Source organism: Cladophialophora carrionii (genome assembly GCF_000365165.1).
Source record: "Cladophialophora carrionii CBS 160.54 unplaced genomic scaffold supercont1.7, whole genome shotgun sequence".
In the NCBI taxonomy this organism is placed as follows: Eukaryota; Fungi; Ascomycota; class Eurotiomycetes; order Chaetothyriales; family Herpotrichiellaceae; genus Cladophialophora; species Cladophialophora carrionii.
In genome coordinates this window covers 933,925-960,444 of record NW_008481832.1, presented here as the reverse complement: position 1 = coordinate 960,444, position 26,520 = coordinate 933,925, and the positions used below count along the sequence as shown (strand labels likewise).

At 55.2% G+C, this 26,520-nt stretch overlaps 4 protein-coding genes across 4 annotated transcripts; 3 read left to right on the top strand and 1 right to left on the bottom strand.

Moving 5' to 3' along the window:
- Positions 1-8,025: 8,025 nt before the first annotated feature.
- On the top strand, positions 8,026-10,044 carry G647_08427 (uncharacterized protein; the record flags this gene model as incomplete). Its single annotated transcript, XM_008732738.1, has 2 exons — positions 8,026-8,734; positions 8,768-10,044. The coding sequence occupies 2 exons, from the start codon at positions 8,026-8,028 to the stop codon at positions 10,042-10,044; spliced, it is 1,986 nt and encodes a 661-aa protein (XP_008730960.1).
- Positions 10,045-15,898: 5,854 nt separating this feature from the next.
- On the top strand, positions 15,899-19,103 carry G647_08426 (uncharacterized protein; the record flags this gene model as incomplete). The annotated part of the gene is made up of 3 exons (XM_008732737.1): positions 15,899-16,193; positions 16,244-18,381; positions 18,516-19,103. 3 exons carry the CDS (start codon positions 15,899-15,901, stop codon positions 19,101-19,103), a joined length of 3,021 nt encoding a protein of 1,006 aa, XP_008730959.1.
- Positions 19,104-20,837: 1,734 nt separating this feature from the next.
- On the bottom strand, positions 20,838-22,883 carry G647_08425 (uncharacterized protein; the record flags this gene model as incomplete). The annotated part of the gene is made up of 1 exon (XM_008732736.1): positions 20,838-22,883. The coding sequence occupies one exon, from the start codon at positions 22,881-22,883 to the stop codon at positions 20,838-20,840; it is 2,046 nt and encodes a 681-aa protein (XP_008730958.1).
- Positions 22,884-23,936: 1,053 nt separating this feature from the next.
- G647_08424 (uncharacterized protein) lies at positions 23,937-25,457 on the top strand (the record flags this gene model as incomplete). The annotated part of the gene is made up of 1 exon (XM_008732735.1): positions 23,937-25,457. One exon carries the CDS (start codon positions 23,937-23,939, stop codon positions 25,455-25,457), a length of 1,521 nt encoding a protein of 506 aa, XP_008730957.1.
- Between the last annotated feature and the right edge of the window lie 1,063 nt (positions 25,458-26,520).

Below are 26,520 nucleotides of genomic sequence, written 5' to 3'. Positions count from 1 at the left end.
AGTGCCCGTCGCTAAGCGGCACGTATGGCGCGTCAGATCCAGAGAGACACACTTTATTGCCTGTCGATGTCGTCAATGGCGAAGGGGTTTCGAGTGAACATGCAGTGGCCATTCGTGAAGTCGTTCGCACATCAAGCACGCGGAGCGCGCCGATCATGCTCCCAACGACCTGAAACGGGCTGCGACTCTCGCGGGGTTGAAGGCTTGCGTCGTTGGTTGGTCAATGGAACGGCTTCTGGGCTCGGGGTGTCCTGGGTCTGCTTGTGTCTCATTCATGCATGCCATGCAGCGGCAACGTCTGGGGATCTCCACGATCTCGAGCAGGATTCTGTGGAGGACATCGTATACAGTCTTGACAGAGAAGCACAGGCGGAGTCCCCCGTGGCATTCGGGGATCGCTTCGGAGAAATGCTGGAAAATCGTCGACGAGTCGTTATGCTGGGAATGCCCTCAGTACGAGCCGACGTTGTAGAGAGCAAAGGGAGGCTGGTGAGGAAAACCGCAATTTTCACATGTCAAACTCACAACGTGCATGGAAAATTCTGTCAGATAGTCAAATCACACAAGAGAGGAGGTGCAATCAGTAAACGTGGGGCCGACTGCACCCCGCCATCGCTGCAGTGATCAGCGAGGGATCTCGTCCCAACAAATTTCTGACGGAGTCGAGAGCGTCGGGTTTGTGTGACATGTTCGAGTGTGAAGCCTAGCGCCTGCAAGTATTTCGATGGTCGTGCGACATGCGTGAGAAGTCAATCGATAGGCATGTGCAACGTCAGAACACGCAGGGCCGCCATTGCTTCCATGTGGCGGCCTTGGCGGATCAGTACGAGTACTGTGTCGGGCAGGCGGTTCCATTTCTGGCTCCCACGCCGGCATATCGCGGCCGAGGCGAGGAGTGGTGGCGGCTTGTGAGGCAGCAATATCAGCGGTGGAGTGTATGGCGACAGTGTGGCTTGCATAAGCCTTGATATCAGGCTGCCAGCCCGGCCACGGACGCGCCAGGCGGTCTATCCATCTGTGCTGGTGGAGGTATTGGAACGCCGAATTGCGCTGGCTCCGTGCACTTCAGTGACCAGAGAGTCTGGCCGCTGCAAAGGAGACACTGGTATCCACATGCTCCTCCAGATGTTTGAGCGGTTGTGAGATTGTGTACTTCAGTTCTGCAGGCTGTCTGCGGAGTGCATACTCTTTTCCTGGGACAGACGTGGGTCGAACCCTGGAGCACGGAGGCGAGAGGTCGAACCTCGCCCCGGGTGGAGGTCGTCTCGGGATCTTCGCGGCGTGAGGAGCGTCTTCTGGGGAACACTGGAGTGACGGCGGTTAGAACGCTCGATGCACCGATTGTTGGGGATATTGCTTGCCACTTGACACAGTAGGCGAGCTGCGAGAGAAAGCAGAGAGAACAGTCTGGCAATTTGCCACCGCACCCGTTGAGAAACCGATCGAACAAAACACTGCGATGTGCCCCCTCGAGTCAAAGAAGACGTCCGAATCTGGCAATGGCTGGTGTGAAGACTGGACTGCTTATGAGAAAAATTTGATCGAGTGCTCAGTCGAATCTGAGGCCCGTGTGAGATTGTGTTCACGGGCGAGTCCGTGCGCGTGTTGTTTACCCCACCACCAGCCATTTGAGTTTGATTAGTTGCACGCCGCGTTCGTCAGTCACGTGACTGGTGGGAAAAGCACATGCTTCGAAACGAACGTCAACTGGAAATAATCATGCATGCTTGGTCTACCCTCGCACCGTCGTTGCCGCTCCAGAGCCTCTTAGCCGCTCTTCGCTATCTGTATTAATAATGGCAACACTGAAATCCTTGCCACGTCTGCCATTGCTATCAGGTAAGCGACCATATTTGGCGGCATCCTCAATGTCTAGAACCCTATCTCCACACCGGTAGGAGAGTGAGTTGTCAGGGATAAGCGAGTATCGATGTGGATATATCGGCAGCTAAATCATGGAGGTGTGGTTCATGTCGTCCCTCCGACAGGGTTTATTTTTCCAAAGAAGGGTCCAGTGGCCGAGGGAACTCCTCGCTTGTCTCTGGTGGAAGGGGCGATACAGCGAACAGCGGCCAGTGCTCAAGCATCAGCATCCGCATCCAGGGGCTTTACCCGCCGCAGGGACTCCCCTTACCTTTCGCTTTGAAAGGGATTTGCAACTGGCGGTGCCGATCCGTTAGCCCCTGTAGCACAAAGGTCCGAATATAGGTACCGGGAAAGAGATGGTTGAATCACGCCCTCAGAGGAGGGCAGCTGGGAACTCGATCAAGGAGAGGAAGACCCGCTGCAACAAACCGCACTTCTGTGCATGACGGCGTGGTCAAGAGCGGGGGATGTTCTAGCTAGACCGTCCGCTTCCGCGACTCCCAGAAAGGGCTCTTGGTCCTGAAGGTGCCAGTATGGTTCGCGGGGCAGCAGCAGCTGACTGAACCGAGTTGTGCACAAGAAGGTGTCATCGGTGCTTCTCGAGATTGTTGGTACACTGCAGTTCATGCATGGCGTGTCGGAGAATGTAATGCAAGTCATGGCAATGATCTCTTGAACAACATCCACGATGAAATGCCGGCCTATCTGGGACGCAAGCGGGAACCTCAGGCGTTGCCGGCAGCTCTGCCTCGCTGAGAGCAAGGCTTGCAAACCGATATCGTTCATCTGGGAGCTTATCCTCTGAGCCATGGCTGACTGCACGTGAATGGTAGCAAGGCCCTTGGATCGATATTAGGCATGAGAGCTGGTGATAGACCTCGTTGTGGGCCACCTGCACTCAATCATGCAACATGAAATCCGCCCACGGGCATTTGCCATCTATCATTCTGGTAAGACCGTGCTTCGAGCCCGAGTAGCGGTGGTCATCAGGAGGAAGTCTGCGTGCATACAAAACTTGAGCTAATGTTGAGTTGAGGTTGATTGTATATCCGTCTACGGACAGTATCTTGTCGATCGCGGGCAAGTGCATTTCTCGGTGAGAATGCAACCACCCCTCGCACACCAGGAGATTCCAATTCACTTCCAGAATAACGCAATATTCGCGCCGCTGCACTATTCGCACGCTTTAGCGACAGTATCAGGTCGAACCAGTTCTTTATTCTGTGGTGTGACCTCTTCGCTTTTGCAGTGTAGGAATTGATAGCTGATTTGTTCAAAGGCAGATACGGGAATCAAGGCTTAGCGACAAGCGGGGAGATTCTGTAAGTCGGGTCGGAGGCAGTCTCCAGTGTTCGTTCGCCAGGAATCCTCCAGACCGTAGCCCAAGTCCCTGAAGCCTGATTGCAAAACTTACTCTGATACGGGTAATTGTTCAACGACAGTTGTTATTCACGGCTTGGTCTCTCAAGTGTGTTGCATGGTGGGTTGTGGCGACTTTCTGGTGCTTGCATGAAACCGTTCTCCCACAGATCGAGTTGAACCCCTCCACGCGACCAAACGATTGGCTCTGGTCTTTACCGCCTTTTGGGTGTGGGGGTGCACGTCGAGGTGTATTCGTATCGTGTCGAACTGTTCTCCGAGGACGGATGTCAAGTCGATCCATGGCGCAGCATCCATCCCTTTCTCTCCGGACGAGGTAACTCGGGTCCCCGTAAGCAAGACGCTCTGACCGTACAAGTAGATGTTCCGTACTTCACAGGATTGCAATCCTTGGAACTTAAGCGCCAATACGTCATCATTGAGGAGAGGGCGCAGAGTGAGAAGTTACTCGGTATAGGGAAGAGGGACTCGTGCATCTACACAGTAATCAGGTGAGATGCTCATGATGACGGAAGGGTACGTACCTGAGGTCACCAGGCCGACAGAGTATGTCCACTTAATTAGACTGCCGTAAGATCCGGTACTTCGACTCGTGGCGACTGGTCAACTCCAGTCCATGGACGACGGATGGATGAGGAAAGTTGCCCCAGAGGGCAAGCCACAAGCCTCCGCAAAGAAGGAAATCCTAGAGGTCGGGGTTGATTGGAGGGCACTTTCGTCCTCACCGCCAGAAATCTTGATTCAGAACGCGACTGGTCAAACCAGACCAACCACTCAAAACGACCCGCTTGTCACCGCCTTCAGCTGGCCTGTGGCGCTGTGCCGCTGATGGTTGGGGCGCCCGGCTAAGGGGGCCTCTCGCGTCCTTCGCCTCGCTAAAAGGTCTGAAGTCGCGGGGTAAACTAACAGGATTCGGGCGACGGTGTCGCAGGCTGCCAGTAATAATGGCACAATTTCTTCCAGCATGGATATTCTTCTCTTCACGAGTTCGGTCGGTCGAATGATATGCCACGAGAATGACGCCTGCCGTAGTCGACGCCTCAGCGAGTTGAAGCCGCATAGCAAAGTTGGTCTCGTGACGGCTGTCCAAGGAGATCGCGAGGCCAACATTCAGGAGTCATGATGTCGTGATGGCACGTATCCGCACAGCTTAGATTGACTAAAATCAAGGCCATGAAGTTCCGGCGATTAAGCCAGAGTAACTCGTAGAAACAAGTGCTCGTCCGGTACCTTAATCCGAACTCCCCTGCGAAGTTGTGCAACATCCGCACACGGAAGTTGCAACTTTGGCTACCATACGCCCGGAGGGGTTCCGAGGGGTACCTAGGACCTAGGTAGCCATGACCTCCGTCGCTCTGCAGGTATACACAGTCGAGCTGCCTTGGCTGGTGCACAGATAGATCTCTGCAGGTATGGGCCGGGCGGTATGTACCGTCTGGGCTAGAGGTGATAGCTGACTCTTGACTTCGGGGGGAAAGCTGTTCCCTGGGTGTTGGGCTGCCTTCAGAGTTCAGAGATAACGAGCCACGCCTGATGCGGGAACTGATAGGACCCCGCCGGCGACTATACTGTGTACAGGCTACAGCATACTTAGGGCCCGACTGGCCCGCGTGGGCCGTGTGAGCCGTCTGAGGCACACCTCTTTTCACTCCAGAATCTTGATTCTGATGCCAGCGAATTCAGTCCCAGACGGGTGCAGATCTGCGCGGCCACGCGAATGATTGCCAGGCACGAGTAGATAGACCGTGTGCGGCGATGGAACGGAAATGCTGAGACGCCATGGAGTCACCACCTTCCCATCGTTGGACCTGATATTAATTGACAGACGCACTATTGGAGCCCGTAGAGTTATTTTTTCCACGAATACGAAATATTCTTCTTCGTGTTGGAGTGGAAGCAGGCGCGTTCGAGGCTCCTTCAACCGAGGGGACACTACACAGTATGTTTGGGGACACGCTGGTGGGTTGGCCTGGATGCAGGAGATTGCTTGTTGAAGCGTGTCAAGGCGGGCATAAGCCAACCAAAAATCGAGCAGGACAGTGGGCGGTAACCTTGTGTCGCAGCGTGAATCATCCTACCACGAATGATGCTAGTACTGAGTGCGGAGTAGTGTAGGGCCGGATCTAAGTGCACATTCCCACGTCGCGACTTCCCAGTTGTCAAAATTAAAAAGGAATCCCTAGATCTCGGGACATCGGCCACAGCCAGGAGAGTCACCGCAGGAATGAGTCTGGGGATCAATAGCAACCGCCAATCCTGCAGCTTGTCCTATTCATGCACACGCGTTCTGACTTCCGTATTATGTTGCCTCGTACGGAGTATGGGTGATGATGGGCTCAGGATTGCTGACTGTGTTATCTCGTTGGTGCCACAGAGAGGGGAAGCTGGGCCAAGGAGCCGGATGGGACGCAGAAAAACCCACGGCGGCACGATTGAGTTTTCCATGACTTTATTGGACGGAAGATCTAGCCGAACGCTAAATATAGGCCAATGAGCGCTGGGTTTTCTGCCAGATCATTCGAGTCCACAGCTGTCGACTCATCTTGTAACAAACCATGTACGAGTACTTCCGTGGGCTCAGCTCTGTACGAGTACTCAGCATCGCCGCAAGAGCACTGCTTCCCTATCCAACATCGAAGGTCCCAAGCCAACGCGGTGTTCCTACAAACTCCGACCGGCCATCACGGTGAGCATGCTGCTGGCGGAAGATGCAGACCTGCAAACCTGGAACGACGCTCAGACCATTTTGTGGCTCGTCCTTCCCACCGGGTCCCGCAAGCGGCTTCCGCGTCCGGGGGTTTTCACTCGATGCCCACGTCCACAGTACTGTGCGAAAGGGAACTGCTTGCGTTCGATCAAGTTTCCAGTGGCTCGAGACACGAGTTTCTTATGGGACAACCATGGATATACGGGCAAGTTCAGAGCTTCGGTGCCACCAACGCTGAGAACAGCATCTCAATGATGCCATCCCATAGCGCACAGGCTTGAGGCGGTCTTCTGCGCCCTTGCCTGCGTGGTGCTCTCCATCCATATCCGTGCAGATAACTAGAAATCGAACAGATTTTTGCCGTGACTTCCCGCCACCCATACATTGTGCATGATACACCTACTGGATGTAGTTGTTTGCAACTGAGAGACGATAGCTGAGGAGTAGGTAGACGACACATAAGCCCTGCCGCCGCTGGTCCATTCTTTGTATTCCTGCTGTGCTCACACCACTTATCGGATAACGTATCGACATATCTCTCCATCACTGTCGTACGGGATCCGTACTCGTACCCTGCTGAGCTTCTTCCCCGCTCCCCGGACCTGTGTTGTTCTCTTTCACCGAGCCACCGCATCAAACACACTGCATCTGCGGTTGCAGGCAGCCTGCGCCAGTGATTCCTGTCCAAGGGCACCTCAAGATACCCATGTCCAGGACGACCCAGCGCGCGCTACTAGCGTCTCAGGCCGTTTCCTTAGCTGCGGCCGTGGTTGGAAAAGTCGAGACAGACCCGAGCGTGTCCTGCACTGCAAACGTTGGGGCTTGCAGGGCTTGAGAGTTGCGCCACCACCAAGACCTCACTCCACCGCCCACTCTTAGCCTGGAAGCATAACTGCAGACTACTGCATCTCATCCCCGGCACCCTGGTCACCTCTGTTCGCCTCTCGCCCAAGAGCCCTCGAGCCGCGTCGCCAGCATACCCACACCTACAGAACTAGGTCCGGCAGCCCACCCAACCCACCCAGCTTCCAGGTTCCAGCAGCATCGCCCTTGCGCTCACCTCAGTCGCCCAGTTTGCCCATCCGATCCTAATCTACCGCCCATCAACCCCAATCGCCCGCTGCCCAGCACAGCGCAGATCCGAGCTTCCTGCTTTGGGCCGCTCGAGACTCAACACCTTTTGGCCGGGATCGCCTGCTTTTTCTCTTCACACACCTCTCACCACATCGAAAATATTCTCCTCCCTCTCTACCATTCACCACACCCTCCCTTGTCCTATATCCTCTAGGCCATTGCCAGCCTATTTTCTTCACGACCATTTGAGAAGGCGGTGGGAATCTCGAGAAGGAACGAAGGGCACGCCCACGGTCGCAGTCCTGGCCTATTACATCGTCGGTGACCGATTAGCAAGCAGCCCGGAACAGCGTGGGATCATTTCACGCCAACAAAGAAACGGGGGGTTAACAAGAGGACATTGTCACGCCATCTGACTTTGACTCTCCCTTCCGGTACCTGCACTCTCTGTCTCGCAGGAGAAATACAAGTTGTCACTGTACGGTTGATCTCTGGTCCCGTGGTGATCTTGGTTTCTCGCCATCTGCCTTCTCCATCAGTGAGAGTTCATCGGAGGCTGAATAGTCTGTGCTTTCTTGGTTCTTGCCTCGCAATTTTACATTTATTACGGTAAGTGCCTCTGAACCTCAAAACTGTAACTTGCCGCAGCAGCCACGTCCAGACGAGTCCGATGGGCGTGCAGAGTTAAAGTTGGCACGGTCATCGACCATTGACAAGCGTGTGGCTGCGCTCGTCAAACCTCGACCAACTTTTCCATCACCCACCACCTTTGTCATCCCACACATTGTCTCTCCTCCTACAATCGACCTACCACCCTACCAGCACACATTATCTTTAATGATTCACAATGCTTTGATACCTTACTGACGTCCATTGTCCACCAGATCGACTGCATTCTATAATTCCTTGACCCTCCTCGAGCTACTCTTGATGAGCCTCGTCGCGAAATAAATACCGCAGCTCCTGTTCGGAGTCTTTCAACTGTGTAATCCGGCCGAATGCCTTACACTCCTCCAGCCCAGCTTTCTCCTGCAAGCTCGAAGAACCCCAGTCCCACACCGAGCCGGTCTCACTCCTACATCAAAGGGCAGCAACTACTCTCTCCGGAGCTTCCGGCGTCTTCTGGCCGTCCAGACCTGCCGCGTTCGCAGGGTTCCTCCTCCTACATCTCAAAGCACCGACGGAGCCCCTCATTAAATGACGCGCAGAACGGCGAAGTCCTCCATAATGGGGAGGCATATGAAGAGAATGGCGCTTTTGATCCCCATGGCAGCATCCGACAGTCACCTCCGCCTGTAACCAACTCCGCGATGCCCGCCCAGATGACGATATCGCCCCCCGAATCGTCTCACAATTCCAGTGACGAGGATGAGCCTGAAAGAGGACGGACGAGGGATCTGGAGGTGGAAAACCTCGAAGCGTTACATGCTGCAATTCGGTCAATAGACTTGAGAAAGTCCACCGGCTCCCCCACCCGTGGAGGGGATCTCCCCTCTACCAAGCTGGACGTTCCAGTCTCTCGCCTGGACGGGACTCACTCCGCTGGCCCACAACTGCAACGACCTCCTCTGTCGCAAGAAGCCCGGAAGATCTCTCACTCCAGATCATCCACCGACTCTAGCATAGTCTTCGAACCTCCCCAAAAACAGACACCTTCAGTCGTTATGCCGTCCGAATCCGATGACAGTGATACTGATAACGGCCCTGGTTAGCGACCCCCAATGCTGCGAAAGAAGTCAGGCGAGCTGGTCCGGCCTGCTCTACGGCCATCATCACGGCGGCGGCCTTCTAGTATGCCTGGAACGCCAACCTACTCCAAGGCCGTCCACTTTGATTCGCACCTGGAACATGTCCGGCATTTCCTGCAGGTCGATCGACCGCTTGCTGTCAGTGCAGGTTCCTCACCTGTAGAAAACTATGAGAGTGAGGGCGAGTTCCCCTTTGGGTCGGATGAGGCAAGCTCTCGACCTCGTTCCTCCGCATACGAGTGGGAGATTTCTTTGGCCAACTTCCCTCGAGACTCAGAAACTCGCAGATCACAGCCTGTGTTTGTCGATCGAGTCTTTCTTTCAGCAGACAATAAACACCTTGTGGGCAACATTGCTGTCCAGAATCTTGCCTTCCAAAAATCGGTTGTAGTCCGCTTCACCCTTGATTACTGGAAGACCACATCCGAGATTGTCGCCGACTATAACAATGATGTCCGCCGGAAAGGTCCTCATGACAACCTTGACCACTTCAACTTCAGCATCAAACTCGCAGACCAGGCAAATCTCGAGACTAAAACATTGTTCTTCTGCGTGCGCTACAACGTCAACGGTCAGGAGTTCTGGGACAACAACGGGGGCTACAACTACCAAGTGGACTTTAGCAAGAAGGCCAAGGCGCCCCAGGCCAAGAAGCCTGCGGCGGCGCCCGGTCTGGGTGAGAGGCCACTGAATGCCTTACCTCGGAGTCGGCCGTCCTCAGCAACGTCCTCTGGTAGACCAGTCTCCATGCCCACATCGTTTGATGACTTCTCAACAGGGTTCGACAACTTTGGAAGCTTCGGTCAGTCCGCCGGCACTCTCATGGGTGAGCCCAAGCTCAAATTGAGAAGCCCGCGGTCAAAGGCTGAGCTGATTCCTGACGCTCCTCAGCGCCGTAAGCAAGCCGGCCCTCAAGCATTCGGGCATCGGTACGATTTCAACTCATCTTTGACAGCGGCGAAGAACAACGCATATGCCGCTCTGGGCGATTGGTCTGGCTTGAATCTGAGGGCAACCGCAAAGCAGTCTTCCCACGACGTTCCTGCGACCATCCCCGTCGCCCAGAGCGTTGTAGATGCTGCCCCTAAGCATGAAAACGGCGTCAATGGTCTCAAAACCGGCGCCAGTAATGCCACTTTTCTGGCATCCAAGCCCGCGGCTTTGGTCTCTGAGAAACCATCACTCACCTCGCAATCATATCAGGAACTTGTGGACAAATACTGCTTTGTAGGTGCCCAGGGCAAGAGCGAGGAAGTCACGACACATTGAAGTGCTAATTGTTGTTGCAGTTTGGGACAGCCAAGTCATCTGAGCCCTTAACAAGGACTGCTTTGAGCATGGTGGATGGGGTGGCCGATTCGGCGACGGCATCGGATGTGAGCACTGGGGCCAGCACTCAGTCCACGAATTCGTCCGGCTCTTCAACTCCCACACCTCCTCGGAGCATGTCGCCAGTACCGGGTTCCCAATCGTCGAAGGCGTTCGCGGAGTACGTCGCTCGGTCCTCGTCACCGCTGCTGGGCGGACTGTTTGGATCCCGGTCCGGTTCACCAGCATCCTTCGGATCACCGTATTCTGCTGCGCAACATACCTTCATGTCCGAAACCCCTACACCCACGGCAATTCAAGGCTAACGACCTTGTCGTTTTGTCCACGTACTTGCCTCATTGCATCCAGTGGGCCACCTTCTCGAAGTCGACCTTGCGAGCGTCGCGCCCTCTCTGGTGCCGTTCTGCCGTCTGGTGCCTCCCATACTCGACCATTGGATGAACGACCACTGGGCCGACGCTGCACTGGAAGTATTACGAACTGCCAGAAGGCAGCAAATCGCATCTTCCAGTGCGGGGCGGTCATCATTGCTCTATTATCTGCTGTTCTTTTAGCGCCCAGACAAATTTGTTTGTCACCTTTGTTGGCGTTGTGCGAATTGCGGAGGACATTCATTCCTCCTCCGGCGTTTTCAAGGGGCTTTCCTCCGCTGTTAATAGACGCTTCTGACATTCCAGACCGGCGGAAGACTTGACAACAAATCGTCGATCGACACTTAGACTGGAACCTGTCGGAAACCAGCTTCTTGACTGACCCCGCTTCGAGCGAAGGAGACAGCGAACGCTCAAAAGTTTGTGGGATTTTCCGGCGTTGCGGCTTGGCTTTCTTGTACACACTTTGGACAATCTTTGTTTGGAGATTTGAGGCCTTCCAGAGAGGGCTGGGGAGCTTTCGCAGGCCTGAAGTCGTATACGTTGCTGGTAGGATTGAGTTTCGCATTTCCGAGGACGGGCACCAAGGTCATCGCAGCTTCGTACCCTTTCTCTCCTCCGCCCATATGGATAGCTCTTCTCGCCACCCTGACCGATGTGGACATTACGAAGTACATAGGATCATGCAGAATGAAGGATTCGACGCTGATGACTCTGGTCCTGTTTTTTTCTTTCGCATGTGGGCGATCGAGGCGTAGACTACTGTGAAGTCGAATCGTAGCGACGTCGAGGCGGGTGACATTGTTCGAGTGTCGAAGCCACCCACGAATGGAAGGGAAGGGAGGGTAGAGCCGGCGAACGAAGACAGAGTCGCTGGCAGGGAGGAAGTCGATACAGCGGATGAATGGAGAGGTAAACTCGGATGATGCCCAGCCAATCCGTCAGCAAAAGGTAAGATCAGCTGGTGCGTTTCGAGGTTGCTAAACACCGATGATGGATGGATGGGTGGAGCGGGGCGCAACCATCGAATGCGAAAACCATGGCCTTATGACGACGACGACGACCATGCCAGGTAGGGCACGTAGGCAAGGGATTTGTTGAATGCACTCAACGCGACCCATGTCGGGTTGAAGAGACCCGTCCGTTGCGTGGCGCTGGCTGACTGACTGACTGGGTGTGTTTGTCTGCCCCGTCTCTCTCTCTCTCTCTCTCTCTATCTGCCCTGTGTCTCTTGACTCACGATGCAGTGTGCAGTGATGGATGTTGGAAGTGGTCATGCATGCGATGCCCACGATGCCCCCTCGACGACGTCGAGATCATCTGTGGGTCATTGTACCCGCGTGTGGTGCTGAGTCGAGTTGAGCCTCTTGACCAACGCTTGCGCGGCGTGTGAAGAAGGGTCTGGGGACAGGAGGCGGCACGGATGCGGCAGGAGATGGGGAGGCCGAGGATGATGTTGTCGGTCTGGGGGAAGATGCTTACTGGAAGCAACATCAACCGGAGACGAGGGCCATCGACCGTCTGGTTGGGTAGGCGTAGAAGGCGGCAGAGCAGGGTATGATACCTAGGGTGAGGTACCGTGTGGTCATGTCATGTGGTAGCTGTGTACTGGCCGAGGGGCCCGGGAGCGCGAGCACGTCGGCACGAGCTGTGGATGTAGTGGCGAACGTGTCCTCCGTATTTGAACTTGATCGAGTCAAGGACAAAGGATGTCCCTATCTTCCATCGCCAGTCCAAGGGGTAGTGTGCGATCGGCGTTTGGAAGCAGAGCAACAACGACGGAGCTGCCGAACGGCGGCGGTGTCCTTAGCGGCGAGGAACACTATGGCGTGGCATGTCCATGCACACGTACTCCGTACATTGGCTCTATCATAGTGTCGGGCCCAATCCGGCTGGTAAGCGTGCATGCACAGGATGGGTATCGGCATTGGCGGTGCATGGAGATAGATGTGTGTGGTGTTGGGGGGCCCATACCGACCGGCCCTTATCGAGATAGGCTGCGGTACGGAGCGGCGCGGTCTCAGCCTCATGTTTGGGGCAGCGCGAGCCTTGCGTGAGGCGACGATGGCGACCCGCCGTTGACGAGATACATGCCGCTGCAAGTGTTTGCGTGCTGTGCACTGTGCACTCTCGGTTCGAGTATTGCTGGAAGGACCCTGCTCGCAATGTCCTGGATGCAGGCCGTCGGAGTACCAGTAACAAGGTAGCTGACTGCCAGCTGGCTGGTGAGCGCAACGGGAAACGGGTGACCACGTTCGTTGGGGGCTTCCAAAATGAGTAGAGGTGAATCTCCCTCAGCACAGTCTGTGTACCAACAATCCATAAGTGCAGAGTTGATCGCACGACGGGAGGGGCCTGTAGGCTACCTCATATAAGACGGAGAGAGGGTGAGGAAGAGGGAAAGGGTCATCCACTCCAAGGGGGGTGGTGAGAACTGGCGTGTCTGCCCATGATGTAAAGTACTCTCGCCGTCCGTACCGAAAGTGAGCGTGATGAGAGCTGCACGGTGGCACGTAGGTGTGTGCAAGGGAGCCTGAGCCCAGGAATGTCGGATGTCAGAGTCTGGCGTTCCAAAACAGGTTGTGTTGCTGCGTGGTGCCTGGCTAGAGGCCCGAGGACCCTCGCCGAGGGCTGTTTCGGGACTGTCAGGGTCCAATCCGCGGGATCGTGGCAGCCAGGGATCTGTCGATTCAGGGGCCAGAAACACACCCAAGCTCGCTGGTGAGTGGTCGCGGAGGTGTGCAAGTGCCCAAGGGTGCCTGAAGGGGAGGATGATAGGCAGGGGCAGGTGCCAGCTCTGGCATTGCTAGGCTGGTTTGATCAGCACTGCCGACGTGGCCAGCCGGCGGTCCGAAGCATCCCTGCTGCCTCTTGGACCCTGTTTGCTGGTGACCAGATGTCCTAGAATGGGCCATTTGTCTTGTGCCATTTGGCAGCTTGTTGATCAATGTGCCTGATTTGCTGTTGCCGGGGGTCTTGACAGGTCAGAGGGTAAGGCTGAAGGGTGGTGGCGTCGATCAGGGTGGCAACAAACCACCCTCGACGGAGGGCGCGGTAATGGCAGAGGAGGCCAGAAAAGAGAGGAAGAGAGAAAGGGAAGGCGGCGCTCAGTCACACGGCCCGGGGATTGTGGTATATACATAATATGAAGCGGTGCTTCCCCAGACACACCGGAATGGCCAGAGACGGACCCGACATGACATGGAGAGCAGCAGTGTCAGTCCCCTTCGATTCCTGGTCGGCCCGCCTCTTTTCTGGTCAGCAGGTTCACCTTTGACCCGGCGAACTGGCTGGATTGTAATAAAAGTGCCGACCGTCGATTGGGCCACGCAGGCAAGCAGCATATTAACCCACGAGCCTAAATGTGCGCGGATGAGCCGAGATGAAGCCAGCAAGCCCAGCGACATTGCGCGTGACCAAGAATTCGGTGCAAATCTGAGCTGGACTGCCCCCCGGTGGCCACGACCGTCCTGCTTTTCCCTGCCCTGAGCCAGTCAGCTGCTCCGGTCGTCGAGGGCCGGCCATGTTCTGGAACGCTTCGCCTCGCCGGGGTTGTGCCTGACGATCCACTTCGGCCCTGCATCGCGCAAGCGCCGAAATAATATCCCTCGAATCCTGGTACCCAGAGGTACTCTTCAGCGAAAGGACGGTGAAGAGAGACTCGCCCAGTACGAAGTCCTCCAGTACTCCGCCACTCCGTCTCTTGCATGGACGCGTGACTCTGGAGAGATTGGCAGTCTAGGCTAGTTCTGGCTTCACGAACTTCGCACTTCTCGCGGCCAAGTAACGGTACTCGCTACACGGGGCTCCAGGCATTTTCATTGCAACCTCGGGGCTCCTGCTCCGTTCCCTTGTTGTGCTTGATTGCTGACCGAAATATGCTTTCTCGTAGCGCAAGGCGGGGCGCTGGAGAAATGTAACAGCTGGGGAATTACGGAGTCCCTCGCACGAGTCTTTTCGTTCTTGGTTGCAGACTGACGATTCCAAACTGCTCTCTCTCCTTCCGCAAGCCAGCTCGGCACATCTCTAACAGTCGGGTAAACGGCTGTCAGAGATTGGAAGTCGTTTTCGTGCCCGCAATTATTTTCCGAGAGTCTGTAAGTCAAGATCGGAATTTGCCAGAGCAATCTCGGACTTCTGGCCAGAGCAACCCACTTTCTGAGCAGGAAGCCAATCCATTGGCAACGAGGCACACCGTAGTAGCCATCCGTGGATCGTTTGACCTCAGATCGAACCAATGGGTCCGGAATCGATACTGACCTCGGAAACAGTCCGACAAGTTCTCGGGACGAGAGTTCCTCGACAGAGGTGAACGGAGGGGACACGGCGTATAGTCGCGAATATCTCGGCTCCGAGACCCGACTCCAACACTTGCTGACCTTTAAACTGTCCAGACCAGCGAGTATGGATGTGGGCAGGTCAACCTCGAACAGGAATACGAGGGGCAGTACGATTGTAGGGAATTGCTGCATCAAATCACAAGGCAGACACGTTCCAGATCGAGATGAGGTACATGGCTCTACATGACTCGGCACCTATACGACCTCTATGCATTGTGTACTGGTACCCGAGCCTACCACAGCGGCTCTGCCACGTCTCCAAGCCTTCAGAGCTGTCCAGAGGTTCCAGACGCTGTTCTTTCGTTGGCTCCTCATGGACGTCCTCTCGCACATTCTGCACAGCCCATCCAGTAGCACCATTTTGTTCTCCTTCTGGTATTCGGCCCGTAGTTCTCGACGCAAGACTCAAGCCGAGTCCGTGTTGCACATTTCTTGTGGCTGGGGTGCATATGAACTCGGTCGTCTGCTGGATGGTCGGGAGGGGTGCCGACATTCTTGAGATGGCCTGAGTAGGGGGCTTTTCGACAGACAGTATCGCCGTTATCTCAAGCATCGACAGAGGTTGTGTAGCGTTGCCATCGTTCAGGTGGTTGAAGTGGCCTTGTGCCATGCAAACTCCGTGTTGTCGGGTAATCTTGAGACGCCACAAGGACTCTTAGTATAAAGGGAGTAGATGGACGTGGCTTGCCTCTTCACTCGATCCCGACATTCAATGTGGCAGACCTTCTCATCGCTGTTGTTAGGCAGTCTCTGCAGTCCAACTCGCGCCCCTCTTGGCGGATGCCGTGAGTGTCAACCATGGAGATTTACATCACCTACCTAGCAATCAATTGTGAGTCGGTCATGACCTCGAAGGATCTCGCTTGTACTCAGATAAAGCACTGGCTGGTAGTCGTAGGCGCCGTGCATTCTGGGTGAACAGGAGAGTGCAAAATCAATTAAGATCAAATCTGGTTAGCGCAGACGCGAAAGTTCGCGTCGACGCGTTTCGATCTCAAGCCCAATTCATTCTGCCCGCCTCCTTGACTGGACTGGACTTGACGCTGCATCTCTCGATATTGCTATCATCTATCGCCAAAAACCATGTCGTCGACACCGTCCTCACGCCGTCGGGGCCATTCATCGCGCAACTCACAGTCCTCAACTCCAGCAAGACCGTCAGATGCGACACCAAGAAGTACCCGATCAGCAGCCAATGCAGCCGCCGCAGCTGCCTCCTCGTCACCGCTGTTCTTCCAGTCTTCATCTGCGCGAGGAACACCAGCGCCTGGCTCGCAGCTGGCTGGCGATGGCATGATCATCAGTTCTCCGCCGCGACAGCTGTCCAACGCAGGTGATCGTGAGACGACCCCTCGCGCCTCAACACGACCGGTTGCAGGTTGGAAACCCCCTTCCGAGAGTACTTTTCCAATTTCTGACGCATTGCAGACTCATCTCCGGTTCGATATGATCCCAGCTCGAGCCCGGTGAGGACCCGCCATGAGCCCCAGTCAGATATCCCCACCAGCAGCAGTGGGCTCTTCGTGCGGCAAGACGGTGCAGCCAGGATATCATCGCGACGAGGCGACATACACTCGGATGCCTTTGCACCTACTCCAGCCCATCGCCGTCGGATCTATGTTGGTGAGGATGGCATGCCTGTCCGAGAAGGCCACGATCCTGCCTCGGAAGCGACGTTCTCGAACCTGAATCCGGATACCTCAGAGGCTGACGCAATGGGAGGTGATTCCACAAGAGTCATCTGGGGTACAAACATCTCTGTTGTTGACTCAATGGCTTCTTTCAAGAACTTCCTCTACAACTATGCAAAGAAATACAGGATGTGGGCCGATGGTGCTACCGAAGACGAGACACGTGCTTTGGGAGCCATTGCGGATGAAAAGGAATACCTCGAGATGCTCCAGACCATGAGGAGAATGGGCGTCCATGGCCTCAACCTAGATGCCCGCAACCTCAAGGCATACCCAGCGACCTTGAAATTGTGGCATCAGCTTCAAGCATATCCGCAGGAAATCATTCCTCTGATGGATCAAGCAGTCAAGGATGTCATGGTCGAGTTAGCCCAGAAGGAAATGCAAGACCTGCGACGAGCGCACGCTGCTGGGCCTTCTTCGCGTGCAAGGGACGGCAGTTCAATGCCTCCGGCGCCATCCTCAGATGTGAACGCACCGACACCTGTGGCCACGGGAACTGCTCCAGATGACTTCCCGGATCTCGTCGAAGAAGCAATGATCCAGCCTTGGAAGGTTATGCCATTCGGCCTCGATAAGACCATCAACATGCGAGATCTTGACCCGGCCGACATCGACAAGTTGATATCTGTCAAAGGACTGGTCATTCGCACAACACCAGTGATCCCAGACATGAAAGAGGCGTACTTTAAGTGTACGGTCTGCAATCATAGTCTCTACGTGGCCATTGATCGTGGCAAAATCGCAGAGCCAACCATATGCCCCCGTCAAGCGTGTCAATCCAAGGACAGCATGGAGATCGTCCACAACAGATGCGTCTTTGCGGACAAGCAGGTCATAAAGCTGCAAGAGACACCTGACTCGGTTCCTGATGGACAAACTCCTCATAGCGTGTCCCTGTGTGTTTATGACGACCTTGTCGATATCTGCAAGGCAGGTGATCGCATTGAAGTGACGGGTATATTCCGAGGCAACCCTGTGCGTGTCAATCCTCGGCAGAGGACTGTGAGGGCGCTTTTCAAGACGTACGTTGACGTGCTTCACGTCCAGAAAGTGGACAAGCGCAAACTGGGCATTGATGCGTCCACCATTGAGCAAGAACTCTCCGAACAAGTCGCTGGCGACGTGGAGCAAACTCGAAAGGTCACAGCTGAAGAGGAAGCCAAGATCAAGGCGACAGCAGCGCGAGAGGACATCTACGATCTCCTGTCGAGGAGTCTGGCGCCCAGTATCTACGAGCTCGACGACGTCAAGAAAGGCATCCTCCTCCAACTATTTGGAGGGACGAACAAATCTTTTGCAAAAGGCGGCAGTCCACGATACCGAGGCGACGTCAATGTCTTGCTCTGCGGCGACCCCTCGACATCCAAGTCCCAGCTTCTGCAATACGTCCACAAGATTGCGCCGCGAGGAGTGTACACGTCAGGCAAAGGATCCTCTGCAGTCGGTCTCACCGCGTACGTAACCCGCGACCCGGAGTCGCGACAACTCGTGCTCGAATCCGGCGCGTTGGTCCTCTCCGACGGCGGGGTGTGCTGCATCGACGAATTCGACAAGATGAACGAATCCACCCGCTCGGTCCTGCACGAAGTCATGGAGCAGCAGACGGTGTCAATCGCCAAAGCGGGTATCATTACCACCTTGAATGCCAGGACCAGTATCCTCGCCTCCGCAAACCCGATCGGCAGCAAATACAACCCCAACCTGCCAGTGCCGCAGAACATCGACCTGCCCCCGACACTGCTCTCGAGATTTGACCTCGTGTACCTTGTCCTAGATCGCATCGATGAGGTCAACGATCGCAGGCTTGCAAAGCATCTGGTAGGCATGTATCTCGAAGATACGCCAGAGAACGCGTCACGCGAGGAGATCCTGGTAAGTCTGACTCTAGCCTCAAGCACGAGCAAGAGCCCACCGTCGCCCTTTCATCCATACAGCCTCCCGCTGTGCTGCGCCGTCTGTAAGTGATCTATGGTATCGCGTGCTAACAAACGTGCCGTACGCTCTAGCCCGTCGAGTTCCTCACCGCGTACATTTCCTACGCCCGCAACAACATCCACCCCAGCATCACACCCCCAGCGGCACGAGCTCTCTCGGACGCATACGTCGCGATGCGCAGTCTGGGCTCGAACATCCAAGCCGCCGAGAAACGCATCACAGCGACGACGCGCCAGCTCGAGTCCATGATCCGCCTCTCCGAAGCACACGCAAAGATGCGTCTAAGCCACGTGGTCGAAGAATCCGACGTCACCGAAGCAGTGAGGCTGATCAAGTCGGCAATCAAGGCCTCCGCAACGGACGCGCGCACGGGGCTCATTGACATGGGCCTCCTCAGCGAGGGGGGTAGCGCCTCGGAGCGGCGCCGGCGCGAAGATCTCAAGAGAGCCGTCATTCAGGCGCTGGACCGCGATCCGGCCGTCAGGAGCGGCAACCCCATCCGGTACACGGATCTGTATCGGGCGGTGGGCGAAGGGAGCAGCGTCGAGATTGAAGGTGCCGAGTTTAACGAGGCGGTGAAGAGTCTGGAGCTCGAGGGCCGGGTTCTCGTTTCTGGCGAGGGCGGTAGGCGGAGTGTCAGGCGCGTTACGGGGGTGTGAGTCGCGGACAGAGCTAACGAAGGTTGGGCGTGTATGCGGCTATGTGTCGATATGGATGTGGATGTGGATGTCGATGTCGATGTCGATATGGCCATGTGACTTTGAGCCTTTGCACCACAGACAGTACGCAGGATGCAGTACGCAGAATGCATGACGGAGTGACGCAGGACAACCCAGGACAGCCTAGGGACGGGAGATGACAGGACACGACATGACAGGACAGGCCAGGATCGAACGATTTGCATGATTTGATTTGGTCTGGTTTGGGTTTGACGTGTAAAGATGAATAAATGTCAACGAAAGATGGTAGAGACATGGATCATGAATCGTGGATCGTGGGTCGTAGATGGTGAATCGTCAATCTCATTAAGATCCGAGCAAGCGATCGATCGGTTCATGTTCGACGGACCTCTCTGCAGTACACTATTTACTATCCGTACATCTGCATGCATGCATGCATGCGGTTGTGTTGTGATGTCGGTACGGAGTACAGTGACTACATTACCTACTGTCCCCTGTAATATCAGCAGCGAACAGAGGGAGAAGCAAGCGTCGTAATGACAGCTTAAGAGGGGCTGCAATTGCAATGCCTTTCATTGTTGTGTGTACTCCGTATGTCTAGAGAAACTTCAAAAAAAAAAGAGGAGGAGGAGGAGGAGGCAGAGAGAGTCATACAGTAAGGACTCGAAGAGTGGTACTGTAAGTGCCACCCACCAGTCTCGATCAGGCATAGCGACCATCATGTGACAGTCCCGTTCGGTCAGCGAGATGTCTTCCTAGGTACCTACGTAGGTAAATAGGTAGGTAGGTAGGTAGGTAGGTACCGGGTAGTACTGCAGATGATACCCAGATATCTAATTTACTGGAGATGTCTCTGTCGGTATACCTACCTAGGTATGTAGGTAGGTGGGTACTTAGGTACCGGGTACGGAGTATTGCAAGTGAGAAGTATAAGTACTGGAGATGTCTCTGCTCGGTACGGAGCACAGATTACTGCACTCTACGGAGGGAGGACTTGGTGAGCAATCACGGGCAATGTGGGCGTTATATACGGAGTACTCGGACAGCCATGGCCACAGCCACAGCGTCACACTCGTTGCCTTAAAGAGTCTGGACGGGTTGATGGAGTGATGGACGGACCTCATCGAGTTGGAATGGAGAGATCAGGGCGGGTGACCAGACACGAGATATAAGAGACAGAGTGAAGAATCCGTGAACGGAGGATTCTGTATGATAATGACCTGGTCTGTTTATTTATTTGGATCAGGGTACCACCCAGTCTGGCATCATGCATGCACGATCGGTATTCATCATGGCATGCGTGTTTTCTCTACCTAGTACTCACTCCGCCGTCCGATCTGCGATTCCGTGGAACAAGCCTCGCAAGCCCAGCCAAATACCGACACAGATACTCCGTACTGATCCTGTACTATAGCTACCTGCTATGTACTCTGTACTCGTCCTGGTATACCAAATGCCAAGTCAACGGCCGGAATTGCAACCATCGCATCTTTCCCTCCTGACGTACGGAGTAGAAGGAGCCTTGATTGCCCTTCCTCAGTTTGAATATTCCTGAAACGCCCGACGCCGACGCCATGCTTTGTTCACATCGACTCGTACCAATGGCCAAATAACCATGCATGCTTGGGGCGAGATCCGTGCCCGACATGTCGCAAACAGAAATAAAAGAAATATTGAATTGACGCCCAGCTATGCTGACCCACGAGCGTAATCTCAAGCTGTGAAATTGTAGACTCGGACCTCACCGTCCTCGCCTCCGGAACACATTCGACTGTCGCTCAGCCCGACACACGTCACAGGACCGGCATGGCCAGTGAAGGTCCGCTCACACTTGCCCGTCCTGGGATCCCACACTTTCACCATGCGATCCTCTGCCCCGGATACAATGCGCAGTGTATCTGCCGCGACGGCCCATACTCCCTCCACGTGACCGAAGAATTTCCGGACGCAGCGTCCCGAGTGCACGTCCCAGAGGCGAATCGTGCTGTCCAGAGCAGAGGTGAGCATGTAGCGCGGTGGGGGTGTACGGTCAGATTGCAGGCTAAACAGGCTTGACATGTTGAGAGAATGAGATGAGGAAGAAGGGATGGCAAGAGGGAAGCCCCCGTTCTCATCGAGCACGGTGACGTGACTGTCGGGACTGCCCGGAGCGGACTGATCTTGTTCTTCGTCGTCTTGGTCGGCTTCGTCGACGTCGACTTCAAATTCTGCAGGCAGTGGCAGGACCTGTTGGACTTGGCCGACGTGTCCTTCAAACGTGTGGATGCATTTCTTGGTGTCCAGGTCCCAGAGTTTGACGGTGCAGTCGTCCGAGGCTGTGAAGATGGTGCGCGATGCGGAGTCGACCTTGACCGAGTTGACCCAGTCGCTGTGTCCTCGAAGGGTGAAGACCGAGCGATCTTGGAAGTTCCATACTTTGGCCGTATGGTCCACTGAACCGGACGCCAGGATGTTGGAGTCGAAGTGCAGCGCAATCACGCCATCGGTATGGCCGTTGTAGGTCGAGATGCATTCTCCGGTCCGCCAGTTCCACACTTTGAGCGTCTTGTCCATACTGCCACTGATGAGTTTGTTGTCGTCAAACTGGAGGCAGCGGATGCCCATGGTGTGACCCTTCAGTGTGCTCAGCTCCTTGCCGGTGTCCAGATCCCAGATTTTGATGGTGGCATCATACGACCCGGTGGCCAAGATGTTGTCGCAGAACTGGAGCGCCATCACTCCATTGGTGTGACCTTTCAGGATTCGGATGCTGCAACGACCGTACTTCCAGTTGGTCCCCACCTTGAATCGGTCTTTGTACACGTCTTTCCAAGGTCGAGTCTTACGGAAATACTCGCTCTCGCTGCTGCAGAGTGGCGGTCTTCTGGTTAGGGTTGGAGAGAGTGGGCCTTCCGAGGCAGAGTCGTGGTGGCTTTCGGTGTCGGAGACGTCAGGCTGTGCCAGCGCAGGTGGGTGCGAGTCGAGCGGTAGATTACTTGCTGCTCGAAGTTCGATTTGTCTCTTCGTCGCCCGTAGTATCTTTCGTTCCAGCAAAGGTAGGCCCCAGCCGCATTTCGTGCACTTGCGGTCAATATGTTGCTCGCACATACGATGCCACACGACGTCGTCGTCAGCGAGCTGTCTCCACCTCCTCGACACCTGTGCGGCTTTGCAGAGTGAGGTTGTGTCGAGGAAAGAAAGGATTCGGAAAGCCACTTCCGATGGCAATGCGGAGAGGAAATCGATGCGGATGAGATCTCGGACATTCGCCGAGAGAAAGGACAGTTGTGGGAAGCAGCATTGAGCGAGGACCCCCTGCAGCATGAGGTTTCGATGCTTGGAGGGCGCGGCCGAGAACAAGGACCAGACTTGGACGATGCCCTGCCGATCCTCTTGCGACAGCGTCTCCAAGCCCTTCTGCAACTTGTCCATGGTCATTTCATCCGCCTGTCGTCGACATAGCATATCAGGCCGATGGCGGTAGCAGAACTTGGAATTGGGATTCGGGTCCTTCAGCGGGTCGAAATGATGAAAGGCAGGATTGCCAACCTTGCCCAAGGGAGCGTACTGCGAGGGTATATGCTTTGCCAGGAAGGGCGCCACAGCCTGGTCGGCATGTTTGGCGGTCGATGCGATGGTGATACTCTTGTCTTTCCTTTCCTTGTCTTCCTCGGCTGGATTGAGTCGTTGCCTCTTCCTCGCCGGCTCCTCCCAATCGGCCTCGGTCTGTTCCTCCGCCAAGAGGCGCCTCCGGTGTTCTTCGATCAGATCAAACGGCATCGCGAAGTCGGATATCTCTTCACATTTCGACCGGAAGTGAATCTCGACGTCTGCTGCTGGGCCGCTCGACTTGAGAAACTCGAGTGTCGCTGTGGTGCGCAAAGAGTGGGCGATTCGGGGCGGTAGAAGCAGCTGCAAGGGTGGAAATCAAGGGCCAGCTCGGGAGAAGTTGACAGCAGATTGATAATGGTGCAAGATGGCGACTTGCAGATGCTCGCAGGCACAATGCTCCGGACCAAAACCTGGAGAATTGCGAATGGTCATTCATTCACAATTCACCGACTGCCGAAGCTCGAATGCCGACTTGCGAAGTCCACGGGGAGCGCCACCCATGCCCAGCGGGCCCGAGTTAGGCGACTTTCAGTGATTTTGGGCGCTGTGGGCGCCTGGATTGGCTCGCCTGGGGGACCAGGTCAGCGGAAACGCGGTAGCTCCCGGGGGCTCGGCGCCAGTGGGCGACATTCTCTGAGTCAGCCAGCGAAAACTGATGGCGATGCTATGGCTCCGATGGCGTGCGCGATAACGCCATTCTCGCCATCGATGAGCATTTTGAGGACAATACTCGTACTCCCTGCAGTTCCTTCTGCGCTGTGCACTACTGCGTACTCGTACCCAGTACTCGTGTTGTGGACTGGCTCCAGTTCCTGCGTCCTCGTCACCTTTATGCCCAGCTATGCCCATCCAGTCACTGGACACCTGCTTCCCGACTTCCCGTGTCCACTCCCGGCCGAGAAAACACGACGTGCCGTTCGAGGATTTTCCCCAGACTTTTCGCTGAGGCTGACGCAGGCTGCGCGCATGGTTCCCCACATCGACCAGGATCCTCGCTTTGGCCTAGGTTGACGCTCAGGCTCTGGCAAGTCGAAATCTCCTGAAGGCAGTGAGTATGTGTTGAGGTTGCACGAAATGCTTCCTAAGCACTTTCATCGCCGTCATTATCATCAACCAAAACCACTGGGTGCGGATTGATGCTGACCCGGGCACTGCTCACCGCAGCTTTCGTCCGTTCTCGAGTCAGATGAGGTAGCAGCCATGTCCTCACTCTCCCCTGCCATGGCGCAATCTCCTCACCTCCCAGCCGCCCAACGGCACGACCTCTCCGCGCGCTCCTCTCCTTCGCAGTCCCTACGGGCAACCAGCCCCTCACAGACATCTGTCGAGGTGTTGGTGTCATACCTGGTCGCCTCCAAGCGCTCCCTGGGCAGTATCCACCTTGTCCACCGTGCCACGACCATTCTCTCCGAAGCACGCATCTCCATCGAATCAACGACGGCTCTGCTCGCAAAGGCCACCTACCTGCGTCGTTCCTTGACCTCGCAGCTGAAAGTGCTGCGTGGCGTCCAATTCGAGTTAGAGACTGCTGCCCAGGGCATCCAGCTAGAGTTTCAGGCCGTGATCCGGGAGCTAGATGAAACGGGTGCGAGGCTGCTCCAATGCATAGACCTTTTGAAACAGACGAAGATCGAACATGCCTTCAAGGTGGCCACTGACGGCGAGCGGCCAGATGTCGCAGGCAAAAACACTCTACACGACTTTGTCGATGACAATGGCGTCGAGACGATCAAGCAAGCCATGGAAGTGGCCATAGACAATGTACAGAATGCACAGCAGGAAATGAATGACTCCATTCAAGCTCTCGAGGTGGATCTACAGTCGATCAATGAAGTACTCACCAGCAGAGGGGACCTCTCTGGTACCGAGAGCGACGTGCAGCAGCCTCTCCATATTGCAGGCACTCTCACCCTCCTCGAGAACCACGCCCATGAGATGGCCCGAGGTCTCGAGGGCCTGGTCAAGCACTTTGATCTCTGCGTCACCGCCATCAAACACACCGAGGGAGGTGGAGAAGCCGTCTTTCAAACCATGAATGCAGAGGAGGTCAATGCCGTCGGGCTCGGTATGGACGAACTGCAAGCGCCTGCCCAACCCATGAATGACGAGGAAAGAATAGAAATGCTTCAGGTGTTGGAGAATGACGCCCAAGAAGTCGATGAGGTGGTTATGGAGTTGCAAGACAGAAACGCCGAAATGGAAACACAGCTAGACAAGATCCACCGATGGCAGGAAAGGCAGGAAACAGCCTATGCAGATGTAGCCACGGCTTTCAAGCTTCTCGACAAAATCTCGGGACGTTTGTCCGGATACGTCGCCGAGACGGCACGACACGCGATGAGGTGGAACGAAGAAAAAGCCAAGATCGAAGACGGCATAGGTGGCATGGAAGAGCTGTGCGAATATTATGCACACTTCTTACATGCCTACGACGGTCTCATTGTCGAGGTCGCAAGGAGAAGGACGGTCAAGAAACAGATGGAAAGAATTGTCGCCGAAGCACATGCTCAGCTGGAGCAGATGTACGAGTCCGACCGACAGTTGAGGTTAGAATTCAAGACAGACCACGGCGAATACTTGCCGAGCGACATCTGGAGTGGTGCGAACACGTTACCTCCGAGGTATGCCATCACCAGAGCAGACGAAGAAGATGCCGTCAGTGTGCCCGAACTGCCGCGGCGGACAGTGGAAGAAGCGCTCCGGAGACTGAAGAATGGCAACAGCGCGAGAGCAGGGAGGTGACGCTTGTCCCCGGGATTCGAGGACGTTTTCAGCCACTTACATTCCTCCGACTTTCTCACGGGTTCTCAGAGTAAGTCTTTCCAATTTCGTTGCTCTCTGATTCTGAGTTCAACGACGCCGGGGTGAAAATGAAGACACATCACACACACTTGATATGAATCATACACACAGGTCGCTCTAGTACGATGGCCGAGCTGCATCCGCGCTTCTCAGCCTCTGCCCCTGAGCTGATCGGGATAATGATATACAAAGAGAGCACTGATTTTCCGCCGACATTGCCCTCATTCTCCCACATTGCTTCCATCAAGGGAAATTCGATCTGATGTGCGTTGATTAGGACACCGCTTCACCGATCATGGAAAGCGTATTCTCTTGTGACACCGGAGTCGATTTCTCCAATTGCCAGCCCTCAAGAAGCAGAAGCGATCTTTTGCCATTTGGCAGTCTAAAACAGAGACGCCTCTCCAAGTGAAAGAGAGGAAACACACAATCAGCGCGCAGCTCGGTCACATTGCATCGCCTTCTAGTCTACTCCTCCCGCACGGTAACCCTCTTCTTGTCTTGCCTCTCTGCTGTAAACATGGGGCCATACCGGAGGAAGGACAAGACGGCCCCGGCTCCCGTTATCGCGGCAGGGACTCGCCACTGGGATCGTCTGGGATGTTGGCTTTAAGTCAGCTTAGAGCATTTACCAGAGGAATCTGCAAACGCTGACGGGCCGACACACAGTGGGCCACGCGTCCCGTGTGGTGAGACCATATTCTGCAGTCTCGAAGACATTAGACGCATGGTCGCTGGTTGATCTCTGCTGAAACGAAACTTTGTTCGACGCCGGAGATTGAGCAGGTCGTTCGTTGATCGTGATTGTAGGTACAGTGCACTGGGCTGTGGCCAAAGACTTGGAAGTACAAGGGATCTGCTCTCACGGTCGTTATACAGCTAGGTACAAGCGGGACCACATTCGACACCACGAGCTTCTGAGCCGCCCATCTGTGTTTCACAGGAGTGGTTTCATCAGTTACCTCAGTACTCTGTACCTGGTATGTAAGTGCAGGCGCATTGC